Raw genomic sequence first — 25,264 nt, forward strand, 5'->3', positions numbered from 1 at the left:
GAACCTGAGTATTGAACCTGAATATGAACCCAGATATTGAAAGATGAGTAACTGAGGCTGGATGAGGTCAAAGCAGCGGGAGACACAGACGCTTCTGGCACACGATCACTTTTGGGCACGACACGCGTCCGATGCTGTGGCGGCAGCGGGTGCGCGCAATTACGCAACAGCCCCCGCCTGTCCCGACCTGTGCGCTAAACACCGGATCAGCGTCTCAGCCGCACCGGACCCCGGACCCCCCCTCAGGTACGACCCGCTGCAGAGGAGCCAGATCCCCCCCCCCTCGTGTCGGTCCTGCAGCGCCTCGACCTGCAGCCGCGGGGATGTTGTTGCGGCGCAGAGAGGAGCCGCCGGTTGACGCGCATCCCGGCAGCGGACAGAACATGGCGGAGGGTGGACGCGTCCTCTCCACCCTCCGTTAAAGACGCGAGCTCCACCGCAGCGGCTCCTCTCGTCCGCGGGGATCGTGAGGATCTGCGGACGGGAGCGCACTGCGGCAGCCGCGGTGACGCTCCACGCGAGGGATGAGAGAAGTGCGCGCGTGTGAAATGTCGAGTTCACCTGCGTGCACGAGATCATGCGAGGACTCGTGCCACAGTTGGATTATTTCTAATCAGGAATAACTAGATTCAGAATTAACTCTCACTCAGGTGGATTATTTAACTGAAAACTGTGCAGTGCCTGTGTGAAGACTTCAATTCAGAGTGGTGGTCATGACTCCTGCAGAGTAAACAACAGTGTGTGTCTGTGTGTGTGTGTGTACTGTCAACCCAGTGCACTGCAGTGTGAGAAATGGATGCTACCCTGTCTGTGTGGATAGAACCTGACAAAATGGTGGATTGTAGTTTGGGATGAAGCGGTGGTTAAAGTGTGGGAGCAGAGGACGGTGCTGGAGCCTTGTTGTGGTGATGTGTCTGTGCACAGGGGAGCAGGGCTGTGGAGGGAGGGGTGGAGTGAACGGGAGGGGTGGAGGGTTTGTGTTGGCGCCGTTCAGTGACTGTTGATACCATCCTTTAATCTTCAGAGACAAACCACTTAGAAAAACACCCACTTCAGTTTAACACACTCGGGATGAAACAGGCGATTCAGTTCAAAGTCAGGAAAGGGATCAACGTCTCCTTCCGTTTACATCTTTCTGCACCAGTCACTTCAAGCACAAGTGTTTTTATTCAGTGTTGCAGAACTATGGCCGACTCTCCAGCTGTGTAATCAAAGAAGTTTGAGCCTTATTCAGTCGTTTCTTCCACCCTCAAAGATCACTGAGCCGTACTGTCCATCGTAATAACTAGTGCATGAAGGGTTTCTGTTTCCTGCCCCTATCCACCTAACTGTAACTCAACCCTGGCTTTGGCAGATAGTCCGTCTCGTGAGCTCAGCCGTCTCCAGTCGCCATGGGGAAGGAGAAGCTCCACATCAACATTGTTGTGATTGGCCATGTGGACTCTGGGAAGTCCACCACCACGGGCCACCTTATCTACAAGTGCGGGGGCATCGACAAGAGAACCATCGAGAAGTTTGAAAAGGAGGCTGCAGAGGTGAGTAGGTGGAGGAGGGAGGAAGATCAGTCCGAGCATAAGAGACAATCCAGACTGGCTCTGATCCGCATCACTTACTTCTCAGATGGGGAAGGGCTCGTTCAAATACGCCTGGGTGCTGGACAAGCTGAAGGCAGAGAGGGAGCGCGGCATTACCATCGACATCTCACTGTGGAAGTTTGAAACCAGCAGGTACTACGTGACCATCATCGACGCCCCGGGTCACAGGGACTTCATCAAGAACATGATCACTGGGACCTCACAGGTGTGTAACAGGAGCGCTCAGCCTCCGTGTGCACGCAGCATTCTACAACAAAACATGCAACACACTTCTAGTGACAAAGAGAGAACTGATTTTTATTGCTTTGTAAACAATACACGCAGCAGCAAGTAAATTCAAAAGGTTTCCGGTGTTGGAATTGATAAAGACATTAAATCTGTGACAATAAAACTTTTTCAAAACTCATAAAACTCACCAACCGAGCACTAATGTTTCGTCTCCTGCATCTTCAGGCAGACTGCGCTGTGCTGATCGTGGCCGCCGGCGTCGGAGAGTTCGAGGCGGGCATCTCCAAGAACGGGCAAACCCGCGAGCACGCCCTCCTGGCCTACACCCTGGGGGTGAAGCAGCTCATCGTGGGCATCAACAAGATGGACTCCACCGAGCCGAACTACAGCCAGAAACGTTACGAGGAGATTGTGAAGGAAGTGAGCACCTACATCAAGAAGATCGGCTACAACCCGGACACCGTCGCCTTTGTGCCCATTTCCGGCTGGAATGGAGACAACATGCTCGAGCCCAGCCCCAATGTGAGTAGAACACAGCAGAAGAGACAGGAAAAGGTCATTCTGATTATTGAGCCGTGTGGCCTTGGATTTGAATACTAATTTGTAGATATGGTGAAGAGAGAGACTGTAGATGAAACTCAAATCAGACCCGTGAAAGAGTGAGTAACCCTCGAGCTGTGTTGAATACCAAACACCAGGAAGCTGCTCAAGACAATGAATCTTTAATTAAGCACAATCATAGTCAATATGAATCAGTGCTAACATGCAAGTTGTGAAACAATAGAAGCTAGTAGTAAGTAAGGCCGTAGAGTCTTAGTGTGTCTGTAGTTTAAATAACGACATTAAACAATTAAATGATTGATTATAAAAGTCTTACTTTTATTTAGAGTAATTACCTGAAATTGCGCTGCAGAAATGACACAGAATCCACTGAGTTTTCCACATCATCTATAAACTGCAGCTTTTAATTGAAATTAACAGTAGAAAATGTCTCTTCTCTAGATGAGCTGGTTTAGAGGGTGGAAGGTCAATAGGAAAGAAGGCAATGCATCAGGGACCACCCTGCTGGAGGCCCTGGATGCCATCCAGCCACCCAGTCGTCCCACAGACAAAGCTCTACGGTTGCCCCTGCAGGACGTCTACAAGATAGGAGGCATGTTAGGAGGGGATAGTGTTATTGTAAAATAAACTATGGATCAGTATGAGACTGAGCTACGTTCATGTTCACGTCTTAAATCGTTCATCTGTCGCAGGTATTGGAACAGTGCCTGTGGGCCGGGTGGAAACCGGCGTACTGAAGCCTGGCATGGTCGTGACTTTTGCCCCCGTCAATGTGACCACTGAGGTCAAGTCTGTGGAGATGCACCACGAGGCCCTGACTGAGGCGCTCCCTGGTGACAACGTGGGCTTCAACGTCAAAAACGTGTCCGTCAAAGACATTCGCCGCGGCAACGTGGCCGGCGATAGCAAGAATGACCCACCACAGGAAGCGGCCAACTTCACGGCTCAGGTGGGAATCACAGGGGATCTATTTACAGAAATGAAACGTGGGCAAGATTAAAAACATTCTGCTCAGTCGGAGCCATTTTTAGACTTGAGAAATGTTTCCAGTTATGAAGCATCGATAGAGATTTATTTTAAGAAAAGCCATCTTTGAATCTTACTTTAGCCACATAACAAATACACACATCCCAAGATGCAATTCCACAAAGTTTCTGCTACACAACAGGGTTAGCCTGCATCATAGCAACAAGTGCTGAACAAGCCAACAGTCAAAATCTTTCCAGTAAGCGGTGAAGGAAAAGATCTTTCTATAAATAGACCATCCATGTTTTCCCTTTGCTTTGCAGGTGATCATCCTGAACCACCCCGGACAGATCAGTGCTGGTTACGCTCCCGTGCTGGACTGCCACACTGCCCACATCGCCTGCAAGTTTGCCGACCTCAAGGAAAAGATTGATCGCCGGTCCGGCAAGAAGCTGGAGGACAACCCCAAATCCCTCAAGTCCGGAGATGCAGCCATTGTGGATATGATTCCTGGCAAGCCCATGTGTGTTGAAAGCTTCTCCGAGTACCCCCCACTGGGTAAGATCAAGTGTGATCTGGGATTTGACGACACACTCACCCCCATCGAAGGCTTTGTGACTCCACTGGAAGTTACGCCGCATCAACTAAAATGTCCACCTTCACTCCTCTTCCCCCCGCAGGTCGCTTTGCGGTGCGAGACATGCGTCAAACCGTGGCCGTCGGCGTGATCAAGGGTGTGGAGAAGAAGCTCTCCACAACTGGTAAAGTTACCAAGTCTGCCCAGAAGGCCCAGAGGAACAAATGAATGTTGTGCTACTCTGCCGACCCCAAGGTCTCCCAGGGCAGGACATCAGTCATCCCACCCCATCCTACAATTGGCTGCTTCAACGTAATAACCAAAGGCTGGTTAATCATCACAATGCATCGCAAAAGCATTCGAAGGAAAGAACATGTAGATCTTTAGTCCTTGAGGCGGTGGTCCTGTGTGTATTTCATTAGTTAGATTACCATTACATACAATGTAATATCAAGCATATAGTTTTGAATGTGCACTGTTGATTTGGTTGATACGATACTGAGAAACCTTTAGAGGTAATTTATCTCCAGCTCTCTGGATTGCAGATCTCTTAACATGGTACATGTTGTCTTGCTTTTAGTGTTTGTCTGCAGCTACATGGTAAGAGCACAGGAAAACAAGTTAAACTATGTTCTTCTGAGTAGTAGATTAGTAGAACTGAGTGATTTGTTGTGTTCAAGCTTTAAAAAAAAAAAAAAAAGGCACAAAACAAAAAAAACAATGGTCCACATGTCTTTCCAGACGGAGTCGACCGGCTGTGGACTCCTGAAGCACTTTGATTGGCGTGTTGCTAACTTTGCACTTGCACTGGAGAAGCTTAAATTGGCTTAAGCGACTGCACCTTACTGTAAGATGGCACGAGCCTCTTTGCAACATTAAACATGTTTCAACCAAAATACCGGTTTGTGGTTTTTAGTCACTTTCTGTGTGTGACAGGGACAATACACACATTTGTCCACAAGATGTAGCTGTTGGTATTGTAATAGATTTTACTGTCAAACATTATTTTTTAACAACTCGTAACAGGATCATATGAAGCTGTATTTATCACACACTCAGTTCTTAAATCTGTCACAGGAACAAAATGACTGAATATAATTTCTTCTTAAAGGCTTGAGGGCATTCTGCCAAGTAGCTATTATTAGTTCATGTATTATTATGGACGTAACAATATTTTGAGAAAGTACAAATAATGTGTTCAACCAACATGAATTTTCTATTAAATTTGATTACTTTCTGCTTTACAATGAAACAATGGAGTTGTTATCAGATGGTGTTTTAGGTTAATTGAAAGCAAAGTCTGCCTGAAGTAAGAAATACACATTTAAACATCTGAAACAATACTTATAGTAATTAATTAAAGAATAAATAAAACAATTCTGGCTGTTGTGCTGATTTTTACAATAACACACGTAGCTGTTGGTATTGTAATAGATTTTACTGTCATCAAACTCACTTTTTAACAACTTGTAACATATGAAGCTGTATTTATCACACACTCAGTTCTTAAAACTGTCACAGGAACAAAATGACTGAATATAATTTCCTCTTAAAGGCTTAAGGGCATTCTGCCACGTAGTTAAGGGGCGTGAGTTAAGGGGCGTGCTCTCATACACTAACAGGAAGAACTTAAGTCATTTCATCAGAGTAGTTTCATTCCTCATCCCAGCATCATGACAGGCAGAGGGAGACCACGCAAGGCTGCGACTCCTAAAACCGATTGTGCCAAGGGCAAAACCACAACTGCAGAATATCCAGAGAATGGCTTTACAGAAGAGAAGCACAATGCTACAACCACGGAACAGAAACCAAAGGGAAGGAACCAGAAAACACCAAACAGCACGAATGAGAAGTCATCGGAGCAGAGCAGTCAAAAGAAAAAGACAAAAAACTTCACAGAGGAGATCAACAAGCCACCGACAGACGACACAAAGGCTCCTTCACGAGGTTCAAGAGCCACAACCGGTGCTGGCAAATCAAAAGAGAAATCTGAGGTGGAGCTAACGAAACCACAGCCAGAGACACCAAAGGACAAAACACAAGACTCCGCAACGGCTACAAAACCAAAGAAACGTCCTGGCACAGCCAAATCAGAGGAGAAGACAAAGACGACACAGCCAGAGGACACCACCAAGACTTCTATAAAGTCCACAAAACCAAAGACCTGGGCTGGCAAAGACAAATCAAAAGAAAAATCTGAGGTGGAGCTAACGAAACCACAGCCAGAGACACCAAAGGACAAAACACAAGACTCCGCAACGGCTACAAAACCAAAGAAACGTCCTGGCACAGCCAAATCAGAGGAGAAGACAAAGACGACACAGCCAGAGGACACCACCAAGACTTCTATAAAGTCCACAAAAACCTGTGCTACAGTGGACTCTCTTCTCTCCACAACTCTGGAAACTTTGAAGATTAAGAAGAGAGACAAATCAGACACATCAGAAGTCGTCAATAACTTGATAAAACACATAATCAAGCATTTAAAGAAGAACACTTGCTGCTTTACAACAGCAGAGCCACTAAAAACTGGAAGTTACTATGAGAATTTAAAAGTAAGTTTTCTCGAGGACGTAGGTTTCAGATTAGAAGAAGTGAACTAACATTTTGATGCAGTGTCTTTAACAATGCAGTCGTATGACAGTGATGTTTTGTGTATACAGATTTCTAAACCTGATGAGTTTGACGTCATGCTGTCCATCGAAGTTGACCGGGTGAAAATTGAACCATTTGGAGATAACAGAGCCTTTTACAGTGTGGCTTTAAAACGTGGCAATAACCCACTGAAGAAATTTCAGGACGACGACATTTTATGTGCCAGTGAAATGCTGACAGAGTTCAGGGACGAGGTGAAGAAGTGCGTCAAGGCTTTTCCAGGCAAGTACCAATATTTGAATGTGTAGTTGAATTAAACGTTCATCCTACAGCTGCAAACGTGGAAGTATCCACCGGGTTCTTGACGAGGTGTTTCAGGAGAAATATTTCCAGCTCCTTTTACTGCTCATTCCCAAAAATCTATGTTTCCATTCATCTTACTGGAGAAAGCAAAACATGTTAATTATCTGCCGGTGGAAACTTGATTGTTTTTGGAGATTGAGATTTTCTTTATTTCACTCTTTTCTCATCTGTAGCATTTTTACTCGTATTTTCGCTCCAATGTTGTGATGTTCAAATTGTTTGTCAATGCTTCCTATTGTTCGCCTTCAAATCTTCATTTATGTACAAATAAAACAATTTGCTGACTTTTTATTGTGCTGCTCTGTTTTCTCAGATTGGACGGTGACAAGAAAGAAGCCTGGCTGTCCTGCAGTGACCCTGACGACTACAGTTCAGTCTGTGATCATCTCCCTGGATGTTGTTCTCAGCATCAAGGTCCGAACAAGCTGGCCAGCTTTTACCCAACAGGGCTTTCAAATCCAGGGCTGGCTGGGGACTAAAGTGAAGCAGGATTACAAGAGACAGCAATATTATCTTGTCCCAAAATACGAAGGCAGGGGAGCAGTCGAGCATGACGGCGTTTTAGCTAAAGGTGAGTAACTCCTCTGACATATATATAAACCAAATTAGCCGTTTCATGAATAGGAAATGAATGAAAATATAGTTTTTCTGTGGACGTGCTCTTCCTCTGTTGCTCCTCTGTCCGTCCTGGGAGGGGGATCCCTCACTTGAGGCTCTGAGGTTTCTACGGAGGATGTCACATCTTGTTTAGAGCTATGAGACCAATCGTGATTTGTGAATACAGGCTATACAAATACGATGTGATTTGATGATCTGCCCATTGAGTATTCTGTCTTCTCCAACACACAGATGCTTGGCGGGTTTCATTCTCGCATGTTGAGAAGGGCATTCTGTTGAATCACGGCTCGGAGAAGACGTGCTGTGAAAGAGAAGGCCAACGCTGCTGCAGGTCCGATTGTGACAAACATATTTCTCTTTAAGTAAAACACTGGATGGGTTTTTATTTCATACAGGTCAAGGGTTTCTGCTGGGTCCTCAGTTAGATTGAAGATCTTTTGAATACTGCTTAGCTTGTAATACATGCAATATGTTTCATGATCATATCAGCCAAAATATGAAACTAACTGTGTTATCATGAATTTCACTCATTTGAGAATATGCTCCTTTTTCTTGACATTCAGGAAGGAGTGTTTAAAGCTCCTGAAACACCTTCTCAGTCTGCTGAAAGAAAGAGAGGCTTCATTTGAGAAGTTCTACTCCTACCAGGCCAAGACCACCCTGCTCCACGCCTGCAGCTCTAGAGGAAAAGACAGTGACTGGAGCGCCTCCAGTCTGAGCCGCTGCTTTCTGCAGCTGCTGGAGGACTTTATGGGACATCTGGAAAGATGTGTTCTCCCCAACTTCTTCATCCCAGATCAGAACCTCCTCTTCGGCATTGACAAGACGAAGTGCCTTCGCCTGGCTCGCTGTATCAAGGAGGAATGTGACAACGGCTTTCCTATTTTCAGACTCAACTGATTCTCACTTCTAATTAATAAAATTATCAAGCATTTGTCTCTTTTAGCTGTTTCTATCTTTCACGGTCAATATTTTTGTGTGTGATGAAAACTGATTTTTAAGCTGTATTATCGAACTGATTGTTTGCCTTCAAATCTTCATTTATGTTGCAAAAGGTGCCATAAAAATGATTATATTATTAGTATTTTGAGAAAGTACAAATACCGTGTTCAACCGATATGAATTTTCTATTAAATTTAATTATTCTTCTGCTTTACAATGAAGTTGTTATCAGATTGTGTTTTAGGTTAATTGAAAGCAAAGTCTGCCTGAAGTAAGAAATACACATTTAAACATCTAAAACACTTTAATAATTTAGTAATTATTTAGTAATTATTTAAAGAGTAAATAAAACAATTTCAGCTGTTGTGCTGATTTTTACAATAACACAGCCTCGTTTACATTTCTTCTTTTCTGCGCTTTTGTTGAAGACAAACTTTAAAAAGCTGATGTGACAAAGAGAAAACTTCCTCTGGCTCATCCCCCCCCCCCAACACTTCTAGGAAATCTTACATTTGCAGGGCAGAGATGTTTCCTGTTCGTGTGCTAGTGCAGTCGATGTGGGGCAGAGCTTCCTGTGAAAAAACACAAGGTGGTTAAGAACCGACGAATACACTCCTTCCAAGTCTGAATGATAATAATAATAATAATAATAATAATAATACAAGGACATTTACCTTTAGTATCTTCCAGTAAATACGGAAATGGTGCAAAGCAGATTTAATCATTACTGTATTCAACGGCGTCACAGATACGTCACCAAGTCAGTAAAATATACAGCGTCAGGTCTCTTCAAGAATTTATTAGACTGAAATGGTGTCAAGAAATGACGTAACAAAACACTGCTGTGAATTACAAAAACAGAAGAAATCTGTACAAATTGTGCATCTTAAACATTTTTAAAACAGGAAGTCAACTGCGTTTAAATTATATGAAACTAGCAAAAACAAATAAGATATATAGATATAAAAGAAATTACAACACACATTTTCAGATTCTGCTACACAAAAAGAAAATGAACATTAGTCTTATTAGAACACCAGACCGATGAAATGAGTTTATCTGAACAGACTCTTGTTTCGTGTCAAACGTGTGAATGTTAAAGTTCTTATCTGTACATTTCCACTTCCATCTGTGAATCTGCCGGGGGCATTGTGGCATGTGTGGACTTATATATAAACACTTACGTATTAGAAACCCCAGTTCTGGCTTCGATCTCTGCCTCCTCTCCCTCCGCCTTCTCTCCTCCCCCCGCCCCCGCCCCATCCTCCCCCACCTCCACGCCCCTGTTCTCCCCTCGGACTGCACAGCTCCTTCTCCCTCTTGTGCTTCTCGTATCTCTCTGCCATGAGCACCAGCTCCTCAGGGACCTCCTGTAATCACAATCATTACATGGCTTGTGATAAATGAATACAAAAAAAACATTCATTCAAATAACATTAAAATAGGCTTCCTACTTGATTAAACTTTCAGGTTTCAAATACAACTTAATCAGACAAGTCATTGTGTGTTTGTGCTTTCTATGAAGTGAAAAACAGTTATTGTGAAGTAAAGAAGTTATTGTTTCATCTGCGTTCTGCTTCCGTTTGCAGGATTACACAAAAACTACCTGGTGGAATGGTTCAGCACGAGCCAGGGAAGGACTCATAAGATTTTGTTGGGGATCAAGTGTGCAAGATGATCATTGAACTTAAATTTGAACTGTGTCACACTCTTTATGTGAATATAAATGTGTGTCACCTGTCCCGCTCGCTCCAGGATATGAATCAGTTCAGGGGCCATCCTCCAGTTGTCTCTTGTTACCAGGGTAATGGCAGCGCCCGAGCGTCTGGATCACAAAAGGACCAACATCACAAACTAGCCCAAAAACATCCAGACACTGGCAGCGTATTTCCATCATGTGACCCCAGAACCCCGTGACCCTTACCCAGCTCGGCCAGTGCGGCCCACACGATGGACATACTCCTCTATGTTACGTGGAAAGTCAAAGTTAAAGACATGTGTTATGTCGTGGACGTCCAACCCTCTGGATGCCAGGTCAGTGGCGACCAGGATACGAACTCGACCTGGAAGATAAAACAGATTCATTGTTAAAGCCGCGGCCTGTACATGTGACAGCCTGTTGGCTTCGAGGTGAGATCGCTAGCTCACCACCGAAACTTTCAGTTTCCGTTTTCTGAGAAATAGAAAGCTCATCTTCTAAAACCACATTTCCTTCCGGTGACGTACTCTCTTTAAAGTCCTTGAGGGCTTCTTCGCGGTCACACTGCTCACGGTCGCCATGGAGACTCTGCACAGCCAGACCCTGCAGACACATGTCGCTGGACAAGTCATCAGCCCTGAGATTACATGCATGTGGAGAAACAAACATAACCACAGGACACCGTTAGTGTGGGTGTTACAAGCTGTCAGTCACTGTGATTAAATCTGATAGTTTCCCGTAAGTGAGCAACTTCCTACTCACACAAGCTTCTTGCCAACAAAGATGAGGACTTTATCCTGGGGCAGCATGTTTTTGATGAAGTCAAACACGTAGGACTTTTTCTCTTCTTCGTGGACGATCAGCACGGTTTGCTCCACCGTGTTAACCGCCTAAGAAGCACAGGAAGGGTTGTAACATGTGGCATCTCGATTTTACTTATTTCAGCTGTAGCAGAGAAATAGGAGCAGACTAAGTGTCTAATCAACACATGCAATGTTTCACTCACCGCCAAGTCCAGGGTGCCGACATAAACCATCATGGCATTCTTTAAGTAGGACTTGGACAGTCGTCTCACACCGGTGGGCCAGGTGGCACTGAAACACAGGAATTAACAGTAATAAAAGGATTGTAATAAAATAGTGTACATCAGACAACATTTACAGGGTAAATCTACATAGACTTACTTAGTGAGGAACAGTGCTGCAAATTAAACAAATGCAGGGGTTGAATTTGTTTTTAATAGTTTCTATTATCTATTGTCCCCTGGAAAATATGGACCAATGCAAACTTTTCTCTGTAGAAAGTAATATGATGTATTGTCCGACTGTATTAATTCATGTATTGAAACACCCTTCAAACAGATTTTTGCTGAAGGTCTTTTTCGATGTTCTCTCTCGGGCAACATCTGTCCACATGTCCTTGTGTCCTGATCAATGACAAACACTTGTACCAAGTGTGTCATGTGACTCATACCTGGTCATGACAGTCTGTCGGTCTGGGCGGATGTCCAGGAGAATCTTCATTATCTGAGGTTCGAAGCCCATATCCAGCATTCGGTCGGCCTCGTCCAGCACCTGTTTGCAACCATCAAGAAAAGGATCAATCCAAAACGTTTAAGACAAAGAAAATACCACAGATTCCAAAGACAGCAATTATAGATTTGTGTTCACACCGAAGACTTTCACAAACAGTGAGCACTGATGTTGCTGTTCATAGGGATTTCTACTGGGTTGAGCCTTTAAAATTGAAAGTCACACTATGAACAATGGACCCATCTAAACGTTCACCCCCCTCATACATAGACCAACATGCACAGACACAAACAGCCGACCAGGTAGGTGATGGAGCGAAGATTGATGAGCTCGTTCATCTGTAGATCGTGTAGTCGTCCTGGCGTGGCGATGACTATGTCCACTCCGCGCTTCACCAGGTTGATCTGACCTTTTCTATCCCCTCCACCGTAGATGCAGATACTGGGAGAGGGAACAGAAGAACCGTCAAAGTCACGTTGCTTCTACAGTGCAATTAATTACTGGTTCAAAACCAACCCTTAATGATTCCTAACATAAGACTGCTGGACCTTTTGTAGCCTTTATAGCTGTACTTGTTGCACTCAGTTTCAATCTGCAGGGCCAGCTCTCTGGTGGGAGTCAGCACCAACATGCCAGGACCCCTGCGCTCAGTGCTTGGTCTACGAAGGAAGGAAACACAAAAGATTTTGATCGTCGAGCAAGTAAAAAATGGAAATGAAAGAAACTGAACAGTACTTTCAGCCCCTAAAAGTTAAGACGCAAGGAACAGATCTGCTCCTCACACATGCTGCCCGTCCATATGGATGAACCCTGGCAGTAGGTAAGCCAGAGTTTTCCCAGTTCCTGTCTGAGCAATGGCTATCAGGTCCTCTCCGCTCATCAACACGGGCCATGCCTGAGACTGAAAACAAAAACATCACAATAGTAACTGCTACAATACTACCGTTACAAAATTAAACTGATCTTTTAAAAATCCATTAGAACTACTAAAAACCATCCACTTCCCATCAAGAGTGGTTATCTTTCCTTTGATAGAGACCAAGTTATAAAAAGTCACTTAAAAGTTGATGTTTAAGTCATAATGTCAAACTTTCAAATTAAACCAAAGCATCCCTAGATATCAACTTTCTAACTGGTCATATTCAAACTTGAAGATCTAAGATTACAAAAGTCACATCGAAATTTAGTGTGAATCCATTTAAATGTCTTTGGACGATGGGAGGAAGCAGGAGAAAACCCACAGACATGGGGAGAACATGCAAACACATAAACCCGCCTGGGCCGGGATTCGAACTGGGAACCTACTTGCTGTTTAAATTTAGGATTGCTTTAAAAACATTTGAGAGCAACGTTTTGGGAAATACACGTTTCGATTTCCAAGCAAGAGATTAGAGCAATTAATACAACTGTGAGTGTAATTACAGAGATGGAGTCGCGGCATGTTAAACCCAACCCAGACTTGATTATGAGATCAACTGACTCAACCCAAAGAAAAAATGTGCCAAAGAAAACATGAACTGAACAGGTTGTTCAGGTTGTGATGCAACAGCAGGATGTTAATGAACGTGGGAGGCAGACGGAAGTTGAGCGTGGGGACGTTAAGCAGCAGAACGTAGTTACAGCACGTTTCTCACACTGCAACCACATTACATGACTGAGCAGCCATGTGATGACTCAAAGCAGTGATATTAGATTCCATTGAACCAAACCTCTTCCTGTAAAATGAAAGTGAAATCAGTGAGGGAGGTGATGCAGTTTCATTTCCCCTGCATATCACACTCTTTATCTTGTGTATTTACAGTGAAAGTATGATTATAGAGATAAATTACAGAACGACTTGGCCCACGCACCACGCTCATACCTGGATGGGGGTTGGTTTGACAAAGCCAACTCGCTCAATATTTTCCATGATCTCTGGAAAAGGTTCAAACGCCTCCAGAAAGGTTCGGCAGGGATAAGGAATGGGCCGCTTCTCCCCTTCCTCCTTCAGGTCGTCCACAAAGATGTTGTTATTCTCTTTCCTGTGGAGGAATTGTTGTAAAGATTAGAACTACTGAACTAGAAAAAGACAAATGCACACCACGTTGAGCTTTACGTTTCAAAGACCACATTTAGACAGTTTTCCAAAAACCACGTCAACATAAGTTCTGTTCTTTGTTTACGAGACAAAGAAATATTCAATCAACTTCCAAACCATTCAAAATTTTAAAAATGAATTTCATGGAGAGGAGTATCGGACACTGACAGAGAGCTAAACTGAGTTTAATGATTCTGGTCCCGTGGACAGTTTAGGGCTCAATGTAATCGGACCTCGGTCAACCCCTTGTTGATAAACGATCCCCCCCCACTTATTGTAAAGCTCTGAAGATTCAGAACCTCTGACAAATTCAAAGACATGCTGGCCTGGACCTGCTCCAGTAGAGGTAAATATAAACGGTGCCACCTTTGTGTCCGAGGCTGTAATGGAGGTTTGAGGTTTGGCTAGCCTGTCCAACTGGTTTCTGACAAGCCTTATTATTCGCTATGTGCTATATATAGCATTTGCCTCTGCCTCTATCAATCCCATATAATGTGGACATGTGGTTTATTTTACACCTGCAGCGAACAAGACGAAGTGAAAGAAAAACACGTCTGTGTCAGAATTACCTCCATTCACTGACGTCCTCTGCCAGCAGCTTGGATACACTCTCGGCCTCCGTGTAAAAATTCTTCTTCATGGGTGGGAGGTCTGAAGGAAGTCAGACATACTTTAAGGCTTTTGTACCATTTTAAAAAACCACAGTGATGAGACAAAACAAACGAGGCCAGAAAGTGTAGTTGTCCTAATGACGACAGTATGTGAGGCCTCACCCTGCCACTTGATCTCTTCATACTTGTCCCTGTTCTCCCGGATGGAGTTCCAATCTATGGATGGTCGGGGTGGAGTTTCACTGGAGGCCTTTAACTGGTCAGAAGACCAGACTGAGTTGTTGCTTACTCCTCCATAGTCTCCTGCCTTACCAGCCTCTGACAAAGACATCAGCATAATGCAGGAGGTGTATTTACAGCTGTAAGTGTAAGGACACTAATGCTAGGAAGATTTCAGGATCACTTTTATAGAAAAAATTACTTTGTACCATTGCAAAATCTAGAGTTGCCATCTGCCAACAAGTGTTCAATCATCTCCTTGGCCTTCTCCTGGGCAGCAGAGGAGCCGAAGATGAGCACCTCACCTTCATAATCCCCCCGGTTTATCTAAAAAAATACCAGTGGAGGTACACAGGACGCAAAACAAACATCGGTAACGTGCTAACCTCAGGGAAAAGAACACAGCGCGGTAGCATAGCACCCTAACCCTAGCTTATCGCCGTTAGGTCCGGACCAAAAATACTCGATACATCACGAGGGTGCATCACCTTGAATTTACCCTTCACCCTTCTGGGAACAAGACCTGTTTACAAGAGACACATCCAACTGCTGGTTTTCTTTTAATGTGTGAAAAACTACATTTATCATCTGATTGAGGACGTTTTGTAAAGTTAGTTTCCAGATGTGATGACTGATGAAAGTAGGACTTCTGTCTTTAACACCTTCGTAAACTACAGTTGAAATAGGTCCGGTTGCTTCAGACCAAATGGAATTGAAGGGAACATTGATAACAAGCTTTATGAATCTTTTTGAAAGTTGTTAAACACATAACTCAACATCATCTTACCTTGATCCTGGCACCCGAGCTTTCTTCAAGTTCACGGATTTTGGCTCCTCCGCGACCTTCATCGAGAAACTTCATTTAAGAGTCTGGAAATCTCTCCGTGTACATTTATTTGAAATTCAGGTGTAAATATGTGCGGGAAAACCTCCACAGACCAACTGGTGAGCTAGCTACCTCCCGCGGGATTAGCTTTAGCACAGCTGCTACCCCCGGATACAGCACAGCTAGCTACCTCCCGCGGGATTAGCACAGCACAGCTAGCTACCTCCCGCGGGATTAGCACAGCACAGCTAGCTACCTCCCGCGGGATTAGCACAGCACAGCTAGCTACCTCCCGCGGGATTAGCACAGCACAGCTAGCTACCTCCCGCGGGATTAGCACAGCACAGCTAGCTACCTCCCGCGGGATTAGCATAGCACAGCTAGCTACCTCCCGCGGGATTAGCACAGCACAGCTAGCTACCTCCCGCGGGATTAGCACAGCACAGATAGCTACCTCCCGCGGGATTAGCATAGCACAGCTACCAGCGAAGTCCCGAACACCTGCCGCTGAAAGTAAAACCTCTTCCCCGGGAACAAACCTATTATTCTCCCGACAGAAGTGTTCTCCACGGTGAGTGTCACAGGCGGGTAGAAGTCCGACCTTTCACCGCCGAAGCCCCGTCGCTCCCGGGTTCCTCCGAGGTCCGTGCCCTCGCGTCCACCTCCCGGGACTCGGTGCTCGTCGCTCCGCTCGGGTCTCCAGTCCCTGGGGCCTCCGAACCGGGGGCCTCCGAACCTGGGTCCGTCCCTCTCACCGTGGAACACACGTTCCCGTGGCCGGTCCTCGCATGGCGGCCTGGGCTCCGGTCTCTGGAGGGCTGGGTCTTCTTCCCAGTCCGACATGTCGCTTCTCACCTGCACGCTGCTTCACGGACTCATGACCCCTTCACGGCCCCTTCATGACCCCTTCATGACCCCATCAGCTCACCGGGAATTTACAGCTTTTTACATTTAAAACCACCAACTCAAAGGGATAGTTCACCCAAAAACTGAAACCTCAGTCTTTACCTGTCACCACTGGAGGAGTGGGTGAAGGGTTTGAGTCCAGGAAACACTTTGAGACCACGTCCACACAGCCCGGCCCCCATGTGACCCAGATCTGATTGGTTAATGACAGTGTGAACAGCTTCTCAATTCAGATCTGGACACTTGTCACTACGTTCACACTTCAGGCCTTAGTGCTCAATCCTGGTTTTATTCCTAGATCTGACTTCTTTATGTAGCTGTTCATGTTATCTATTAAAATGAACTGGTCGCGGCCCTGATGTGACCTTCAGAGGAACAAGAGGTCACACGCAGCACGTTGTGTCCAGACGTAAACAAGGAGAAGGAGATCTGTAACAAACATGGAGGCCACACATGTGAGCCTTCACGGTTTCATTTTCCTCTTGATATGCATTCAAACACTGATTCAGAACCACATATGAAAGGGGCCTGAATCTGATTTGAATCTGATTCCATGTGATTTGTGCTGTTCACGCTGTCATTAAACAATCAGATCTGGGTCTGAATGTGGTTCTCAATCAGATGCAGATCAGATTTTTTGCCAATTGACGCGTATCGGAATTCAATGCGACTTTTTACGTCACTCTACATTCCTCGTAATTTTGCACAGGCGAGAAAGACAATCAGAAAATGGCACCAAGACCAGAAGTGTGAAAGTGGTCTGGGAGTTTCAGGGGTAAACGGCGTTTCAGCCAAATCCAATACGATTGGAATAATTAATTTAGCTCCTTTGTATTTTGTGTATGTTTTAAATTTTTTTTATACGAGCTGTTGCCCCCATTGAGATTCATGAAGCTGTTTGAATTGAATTGGTAATTAATTTATGACAAATGTAAAATTCTTTGAGTAACATAAAAAGGTTAAGAAACTTACCAGGAATAAAATTGCTTTTATATACCACCCTGAAACCGTTGGTATCCACCTTGCACGTATAAAAATCCTGATTTACACAAAGGAAACATTACTTTTTTAAACTTGAGTTTTTCTGCACAATTAGATGTGTTTTTTAAGCTGTAAATTAAAAGAGACGACTGTTCTTTGATATTAATGCTGGCTTCACTATCACAGTTATAGAGCTCATAACGCCACCTGCTGTTTCAAACCGTCTATAACCTTGCAGGGGCGATGTTTATGGAGAGTCCACCGTTTGGGATGCCTAGAAGTATTTATAAAGTAATATATGTATACCTATATTTATAAATATTCATATATATATATATATATTTGTGTGTGTGGAGAGCAAAGGTGGACGTCCCTTTGCCACCAGCGACCGCTCATGAGTGGAAAACTGGAAAGATGCTTTCATTTTCAAATCTATGCTGAAATTAAACCCCTGAACCATCAAACTCTCTGCCATTAATAGACGTCCCCTGTCCTCTCCTGTCCCTCGTCGTCCTCAAACACGGTCCTCCTGAGCCATTCGAGGACAGCCGCCTGGGCCAGTGGTTCAAATGTTGTGGCACGACCGAGGCCTTGGTTGTTGAAACTCTGCCGTTGAGAACGATCTGCTTCTTACAGCATCTCTGTCCCCAAAGTGTGTGAGCTGCTACTGGAGTGGTAATAATAAAAGACATAAAAACCCCAAACACTTTAGTTAATATGTACTTTATTAATGAATAATAAAATCATTTTTGCATTTCTCATCCAGAGAACATAATGTGCACTTTAATAAATTAATTTCAAAGAAATAATGTTAACATTGTCAAGCTTTAAGGCCAGTTGTGTAATAAATTACTGTAGAGAAATGGTATTATTACCCATCAAAGCCGTATAAAGTCTGCGGCTAGAGCTACAAGACTTAAGTGAAATGAAGGTCCATCCCAAAATGACTTCAGCTATACAGATGCAAAAGGCTGTAGGCAAACGAGACCTTTAAAGCCCTGTGAAGGAAAACAAATCACAGAATGTTCATATGCTAGAAAGGCACCCTTTAGCAATTTACAGATTGCAAACATCAGCATGTTTTATACGAGGAATAATCCATGTAATTTGAACTTTCCTCGTTTTGGTTGGGCTCTTTTCATGTGAAGCAAAACTCAGTCACTAACTACAACAATTCTATTCCAATATAGAGCTCAAAACTACCGTGTGTCACATTTTCAGGCTCCTCCAACTCACCACAAACAACTGTGCTTTCATGATCATTGATCTCGTCGCACCAGAGACTCCTGCCTGGGCTGCAGACTGTTTCAAAATCCATTCACGAGTGTTGACAAATGTCATTTGTTAGAAGATAATACTTGTTATATTCTACTACAAAATGTTAATTTTCTAAGCGATGCACTGACTTGCCATGTAGAAGGAAGGTAAGTGAGACATAAAGATGAATAAAGGCCGTCGTTAACACGCGCCGAAACACATTTTTAAGACTGCCGTGACTGCGTACCCCTTAAGACGTTACCCAGCAAAAACAAATCAAAACGGCCGACAGAAAATAAGATGGCTGCCCTATTGTTGTGCATAATTTTCATTCACGAGCAGCCAATGTAACTGCAGGCAGGAGAGCGATTTGAGAAAGAGTTGAGTGCAGTGTCAGGATGGTGTCAGCTTGAAGAACGCAATTCAATTTCCATCTGTATTTGGACGAAATGCACCAAGATATAAACATGTCCCTTGTAATCGATTGATGTGATGAGGATTTAAAACGTTTACATGTTTTACTGATACGTACGATTTGAGGGGCCGAGATCATTTTAGTCAGTTCCAGGTCAGATTCTTGTGCGTCCAGTTTGTCTCCTGCCAAATATTTCGTGAGCACATTTCTCTGAACAGAAGCATCTTCTCACTCCTATTTGATTATGTGAATATAGCATATTTTGACGTTGTTAGCAGCAGAATGGACACGTGGATAATGGACAACATGTGCACTACATCTACAGCACTGCACGTACAGTGTATTATCATCATGGTGAAGCCGACCTGCCGTGTTATAAATGGAATCTGTGCATTGGCACCACACACTGTTTCTAAAGACGGACGACACGACATCTTCCCAAAAAGTCAAAGGGTCTTGATCGCCCTCTGCTGGTTGGCTGCACTAAAGGTCATGCAAAAGTTGGTTTGTCATTCTGTCACACTCGAGACTTCAGGAGTGTAGCGTGATACTTTAATACGTTTAGCAAAGTATCTCCCCTACGTCTCAAGTTCGACTTTCTAAATCTCACCTTTTTCTCTGAATGACTTTTAATATTTCAAAACACAAGAAACTTTTGAGAGGAAATAGAAACTAAAATGAGGCTGAAGTGAGAATCAGACATTTGTCTCCCACGCTGTAGAGGAGCTGTAGAGTAGTTCTTCACAGTGTTTGTTCAAACTTAGATTTTTCTGATAAGTTTGGTTTTAATTGGTTATTTGATGCTCTAAAAACAGGATGAAATATCATGATTGACAGCTGAGACTGACTTGTGATTGGTGGAGAACCTGTATTGAGAGGACCTCCCTCCCACCTCTTCAAAGACTGTGCGTGCAAATGGCGTCGTGTTTGTACCCAGGATGTTTCGGCTTGGTTTCTGGATGGTGAAAGGGAAGTGGAGACGCGTCGTCCATCTTAATAAACAGTCTACGGTTGTAAAACCACATTATATTTGGACTGGGGGATAAGGTCAGCTTAGCAGCCTCTAATCACTATTAATGCACATGGTGCAACCAGCACCCAGTAAAAAGACAGGGTTTGTCAAAAAAACCAAATAATTAAACAACCTTGTGCATCATAACATTTTATAGTAAGTGGGTTATCCATAAAACTGACAGTACAGCTTTTTAACTACTATCAAATTAGTTCAAATTAGAATATTATAATGTTCACTGAGGCAAACTTTGTTCGTACCTTCCTGTTAAAGGTTTGGAGGAAACTTTAACACGCACGAGGGCATCCAGGCGACACCGGCGAGCGAGTGACTGCTCTTGATTTAAGTATTGCAGCAGCTTAGACATGCAGCATCTCATCGTTGGCTGAGATAACCCGACAGCAATCCAGCATTCAGACCCTTAACTAACGGACCAGGCGACTGTCCAGACCGAGCGGGACACGGTCCAGCACTTGAGCCACTGCTGATCGGCCATTTCCCCCCCCCAATTGGATTGCAGCATTCAAATTCACCGAGGACACACACGGAGGATTCATGTGTGTGTGTCTGCAGAGGATGAACAGAACGAGATGCTTGTGGTCTGAACACATGCTTGGAGACAGTCCATGCAGTGATATGTATGAAAGCTTAAGGAAAAGAGGACATTTGTTTTACGCTGCCAAAGACGGACATTGAACAAGGAGCGACTTTCCTTTTCTTCCAAGGAAGTCTCAGAGTAGAAGCACTTGTATGAAAAAATAAGTCACTAGTCAGTCTTTGTCAGGTTGGTTCTTCTGAGAGGACTCAGTGGTTGTGTGTGTCAGTGGTTGTGTGTGTGTGTGTGTGTGCCTGTGTGTACTGTTTTCAAGAGAGAAGTGGTTGACATGATTTGCAGAAGATTTTTCATATTTAAATAAAATCCCACTGACTGTAAATAAAATTGGACGACATGACAACTCGCGAAAAGTGAAATCAGATCATTACACACACTCTGTCACTCGGTCTATTCCGTGTTAGTGGATGGGACACGGACCAAAACAAAAGTCCTTGTACACGTTACATCTTTCATGACCAAAGGTGGTTTCTAAGGAAGTTCTAATCTCAGGGCTGAATGTCATGATCGACGTCAGAGACTCCAAGTGACGCCGCCTGTATCCAGGCAGTGATTTCCTCTGTTTTCAGTGGCTCAAGTCAGATGACTCATGCTTTCATTTCTACAATGAAAAGTTAAGACTCCTGCTTCTTTAAGTAATGAGCTGCACTCAACATCCAGACTGAGGCTGAAAAGGCAGAACAGCTGGAACTTAACTTCAATTTAACTTTAACAGCACTTGTTTGTGTCTTTTTGTGACCAACTCAATTAATGATCTGCATCTACGCTGTCAAATATTAATTTCTTTAATGTAAGATCAAACTTAAACAACATCTTTTTGTATAATATGAAAAATATTATTTTATCTTTTTTGAATGAAGTTGATTATCCAAATATTTAGATAAAGAGGAAATCTATTTCTTTAAAGGAAAACTCATTTGCATGTGTGAACCGTTTGTTTATTTTGTCCTACATGAATTTGTCCACTCGCATTCATATTCTACACATACTGTTATTAGACTATTATTGTTTCCTTTTTGTTAATATTACTGTTAGAAATATATATAATAAGGTAAATAACCTGATGGAACTGTATGGAAGTGGACATGATCATTTTGGACAAAATATAAAAAACAATGTCCCCACACAAAGCATTTAATCCCACAATTTGAAAAATGCTTGTGTCTTTGCCCACAAAATCATGTACATACAGGACGCAAGAGTGTGTGTGTGTGTGTGTGTGTGTGTCTGTGTTGTGTGTGTGTGTGTGGTTATGCCAGCTGTATGTGTGGAGACTGACTGAGAAAATCTGAATTTCCCTTGGGGTGAGGTGCAGCATCGTCCACAGTCTGTAAAAGGTCGGCGGGGCCGCCGTCAGGTCCCTGGGACAGGAAGTTGAAATGTTCTCCTGCAGGCTCCAGCTTGCGCTCACTAATGAAGAGTTCTGTTCCGTCCCAGGTGCTGAGGTCATCGCGGTGGGCATTGCCCTGTTCGCTACCGTTGCTGCTGCTGCTGTTGTGGAGTGCGGAGGAGAGACCAGAGGCACGGCTGCTCAAAGGCTGGCTGAGGTTATGCGCGGAGAGGGATTTCCCCAGACTGCCTTCCCAGTCTGAAGACCTCCCGTCTGGGCTCGACGAGAGCAGCAGCAGGGGGTTCGCCTCCAGGCTCATGTGCCTCCTCCACACCCCCTCAGATTTCAAGCCAGGCTTCTCCCGCAGCTGCACCCTCCCCCGGGCGGAGCCTGCCTCACTGTCCTCCTCCTGCTCAGCGTCCACGTCGGGTCCCACCACAACAGACGGGCCCAGGCTCTCTTTGTCTGCCGTCGCTCCGTCTGACAGATCATCTGGGACGGAGTCAGAGGAACATCGGTGGTGAGAGGGGTGCGCCATGGGGGGCAGCTGGAGGGTGAAGCCTCCAGTTGAGGGGGGTGGGGGCGGCAGGTCGGGGAAGTGTGCTCTCTTGGAGCTGCCATTGGGTGTGACCAAGGTTGGGTAGGGGCTATCAGGTGGCAGCAGCGGTGACGGAGAGAGCGAGGCTGTGGACGGGGGGTAGGATGGAGGTGCTGAGTCCGGGGGTATGTCATCGTCGGCGGGTGCCAGGATGAGCCGCAGGCCCCTGGGGTTGCCGCTAAGGGAACAGCGCACACCTCCGTTATCTCCTCCACCTCGGACGGGGTCGACTCCCTGGGGGGAGGGGAGGTCCCTGCCGATGATGGAGGTCTGGTAGTCCATGTTGTGGTGCCGGTTCAGCTCGAACAGAGGCAGGGAGGAGAGGGTGAGGGCCGAGGAACCTTTGTGCAGAACTTGGCGGTAGACGTCCAGCAAAGAGTCCAACTTTGATTCGATGGAAGTCACCTGGGAGACAAAGTACAGAGCAACACGGTGAGAGCGTAAAGAGAGAGAAGCTTTACTGAGCAACAGCGCCCCCTGCAGACACACGAGGTGATTCCTTCTGTTTCATGTCCGAGCTATTAAATGGTTCTCATGCGTCTCTTGACTCATATATTACCCATGATCCTCTGCTTCCTCAACCAACCTTTTCTGCTTCTTGTTATTCTGAACTCACCTGTCTCTCCACCTTACACACACGTCCCAGCATGCTCATGCCCTCCAGAGTGTCCCCGTCCTGGTTCAGCTTCTCCCTCATCTTCTTATCCACAGGAATCTGGCCTTTTCCCAGGATCTGATCCACCCTGATACACACACACACACACACACGTTTATATATTAGAAAATAATGACATTGTAATCTGAGTCGGCGCCCGAGCGTCACGTCAGGTCATCCCGACAGCAACAGCAGGGTGTTAGGAGGAGGGTTAGTAAAACACACACGGCTCAACTGTATCAGTGCTGTTATATCAAAACTCTCCAACATGTCAGTTATTCACATAACAAAGAAAAACAAGGATTCAGTTTGGATTTAACACAATATGTCGTTTGTGTATGTTTCATGGGCTCTTTAAATTTTAAAATATCACATGTATCACTTATTTCACTTTCATTTTCATGTAGGTTTAAATAAAAAGTTGGAATCATAGTTATTTTCATTTGAAAAACCAGTGAAATGAAAAGAGCAGGCTTTTGAATATCAGAGTATTGATCAGATCAGGTTCTTTGCTCATTAACATTAAAACAGTGTGTGAATTAGTGAAAGTTAATCATTAAACAGCTCAACATGCACCAAACACAATGTTTTGTTTTCTCTGCTTAAAAAACCAACCAAATTAATTACCAATCCACAATCGCACAAACAAATTAGCAACATTCACAAGCAACAATCTTTCCCCTTCATGGAACAACACATCAGAGGCTGAGGGGGTTCAGGTCGGTGTGCACGTAAATAAATTAAGATTAATAAGAAGAATTACCAGGTGGGTGGAGTTTGACACGTTAGAATAATCATGTTTTGGGAAAATCGTAGTAGCTTGTGATTTTACTGAGCCGCTCACTTTGTGAAATCTATCTTCTGTGATTGTTTAAACCTTCTGGTTCTAACTGAATTCCCCAGCGCAAACTCCAACCATCTGGTGGGCTACTGTAAGAAAGTTAATCCAGATGTTTGGCATCTCGGTGAGTCTGTTTGGGAGAAACATTTCACAGGTTTCAGGGAAGGTCAAGGGAACCGGTAGGTTGATTCTGTGGGTTAAACTCAAATGAAGTGAAATAACAGAAACCCTGAGGGAGGGAGCTTCTTCCTGTTGTTGTAATAATAATGCAGGACGGGAGCCGACACGTTCCTGGGTCGACCAGAGCCCGCTGCACTGGCCGGTCTGAAGACAGGAGAGACAGCGGGTCAGACACATCGCTAACACGCGCACGCACACACACAAGCATACACATGCACACACACACACAAGCATACACACACACGCACACACACACTGAGGTTTGAAGCAATATCGATGATGATACTTTTAGATTGTCGTTAACGGTCGGTATCTTTCTTTATTTCATTTGAAGTTGATTAATGTTTCCAATGTTTTCGTGGTGATATTATCAAAGTCTACATCTACTGTGAGTTACACAGCAGATGCACGTTGCATCACTCAGGTCTGTGTGTATCGACAACACTTCGAACACACACTCAGGCTCACAAAACAAACACTATGGTCCTGCCCAGGACTTCTACTGTCCAGAAAGTCACCTACAGCATTTACAGTTCATCCAGATTCACAAAACACAACATGACAGAGTAGAACACAAACTCTTAAAGGTTTGTACAAGTGAATAGTGCCGACATAACGATATTGTTTGGGCCCGGCTGAAATAATAAATTGAATTCCAACAAAGACTAAGACCTCTATATGTCATGCAGAGGTAAAACATATTTATTCTTTGATAATGGAAAGTTATAAGAGTCAGCAAAAGCTTTTAATGTTCAAAACTTTCAGAATTCAGATAAACTAAACTGGATATTTTAAAAAGTTACAGCTGTAATCTATAAATAACAATAAAAAGCTCTTGCTTCGTCTACAGATTAAACCAGATGTCTTCAAGTATTAAATATTTCTCATTATTTTAAATAAAGGATGTTTTATTCTGTATATCAATATGATTAAATAAAAAAACAAAAACACAAAGGGATCATTAAATATGCATTTCTCCTCGTTGTTAAACTGAATTTAAAAATGTGAATTAGTCAGATAATGTTACATTTGTATTATTCACTTTTTCTTGCAGGACTAAGTTCATA

At 44.1% G+C, this 25,264-nt stretch overlaps 4 protein-coding genes across 12 annotated transcripts in view; 2 read left to right on the top strand and 2 right to left on the bottom strand.

Annotated features, from left to right (window-relative positions):
- Positions 1-84: 84 nt before the first annotated feature.
- On the top strand, positions 85-4,823 carry eef1a1a (eukaryotic translation elongation factor 1 alpha 1a). 4 transcript variants are annotated; one of them, XM_035172512.2, is made up of 8 exons: positions 85-246; positions 1,359-1,535; positions 1,621-1,800; positions 2,049-2,345; positions 2,826-2,976; positions 3,077-3,333; positions 3,674-3,908; positions 4,031-4,823. In XM_035172512.2, exons 2-8 carry the CDS (start codon positions 1,392-1,394, stop codon positions 4,153-4,155), a joined length of 1,389 nt encoding a protein of 462 aa, XP_035028403.1. In that variant the 5' UTR covers positions 85-246; positions 1,359-1,391; the 3' UTR covers positions 4,156-4,823. The 4 variants fall into 4 exon arrangements, with proteins under 4 accessions (XP_035028403.1, XP_035028401.1, XP_035028402.1 ...); XM_035172510.2 differs by having other exon boundaries at positions 87-246; positions 1,355-1,535; XM_035172511.2 differs by lacking the exon at positions 85-246 and adding an exon at positions 294-533 and having other exon boundaries at positions 1,355-1,535.
- Positions 4,824-5,560: 737 nt separating this feature from the next.
- On the top strand, positions 5,561-8,662 carry cgasa (cyclic GMP-AMP synthase a). Of its 2 annotated transcripts, XM_035172504.1 has the most exons (6): positions 5,561-5,921; positions 6,129-6,482; positions 6,591-6,804; positions 7,199-7,456; positions 7,735-7,834; positions 8,067-8,662. In XM_035172504.1, exons 1-6 carry the CDS (start codon positions 5,601-5,603, stop codon positions 8,401-8,403), a joined length of 1,584 nt encoding a protein of 527 aa, XP_035028395.1. In that variant the 5' UTR covers positions 5,561-5,600; the 3' UTR covers positions 8,404-8,662. The 2 variants fall into 2 exon arrangements, with proteins under 2 accessions (XP_035028395.1, XP_035028394.1); XM_035172503.1 differs by having other exon boundaries at positions 5,561-6,482.
- Positions 8,663-9,229: 567 nt separating this feature from the next.
- ddx43 (DEAD (Asp-Glu-Ala-Asp) box polypeptide 43) lies at positions 9,230-16,504 on the bottom strand. Its single transcript, XM_035172500.2, has 16 exons — positions 15,949-16,504; positions 15,371-15,426; positions 14,793-14,910; positions 14,527-14,682; positions 14,323-14,404; positions 13,538-13,697; positions 12,459-12,577; positions 12,225-12,335; positions 11,976-12,117; positions 11,618-11,718; positions 11,151-11,238; positions 10,907-11,034; positions 10,672-10,781; positions 10,370-10,508; positions 10,183-10,270; positions 9,230-9,815 (listed from the first exon to the last, which is right to left on the bottom strand). The coding sequence occupies exons 1-16, from the start codon at positions 16,250-16,252 to the stop codon at positions 9,633-9,635; spliced, it is 2,085 nt and encodes a 694-aa protein (XP_035028391.2). The 5' UTR covers positions 16,253-16,504; the 3' UTR covers positions 9,230-9,632.
- Positions 16,505-18,000: 1,496 nt separating this feature from the next.
- kcnq5a (potassium voltage-gated channel, KQT-like subfamily, member 5a) overlaps positions 18,001-25,264 on the bottom strand; it is an 80,767-nt gene continuing 73,503 nt past the window's right edge. For 4 of the 5 annotated variants that reach the window (XM_035172493.2, XM_035172492.2, XM_035172491.2 and 1 more), the window contains 2 exons: positions 23,138-23,264; positions 18,001-22,926 (listed from right to left, as the gene is read on the bottom strand). In XM_035172493.2, coding sequence (XP_035028384.2) covers positions 21,844-22,926; positions 23,138-23,264 — 1,210 coding nt within the window. In that variant the 3' untranslated portion in view covers positions 18,001-21,843. Of the gene's footprint in view, positions 22,927-23,137; positions 23,265-24,245; positions 24,342-25,264 lie in introns of all 5 variants that reach the window. The other variant, XM_035172490.2, reaches the window with a different exon arrangement.

Source organism: Hippoglossus stenolepis, chromosome 12 (assembly GCF_022539355.2).
Source record: "Hippoglossus stenolepis isolate QCI-W04-F060 chromosome 12, HSTE1.2, whole genome shotgun sequence".
NCBI classification, from domain to species: domain Eukaryota; kingdom Metazoa; phylum Chordata; class Actinopteri; order Pleuronectiformes; family Pleuronectidae; genus Hippoglossus; species Hippoglossus stenolepis.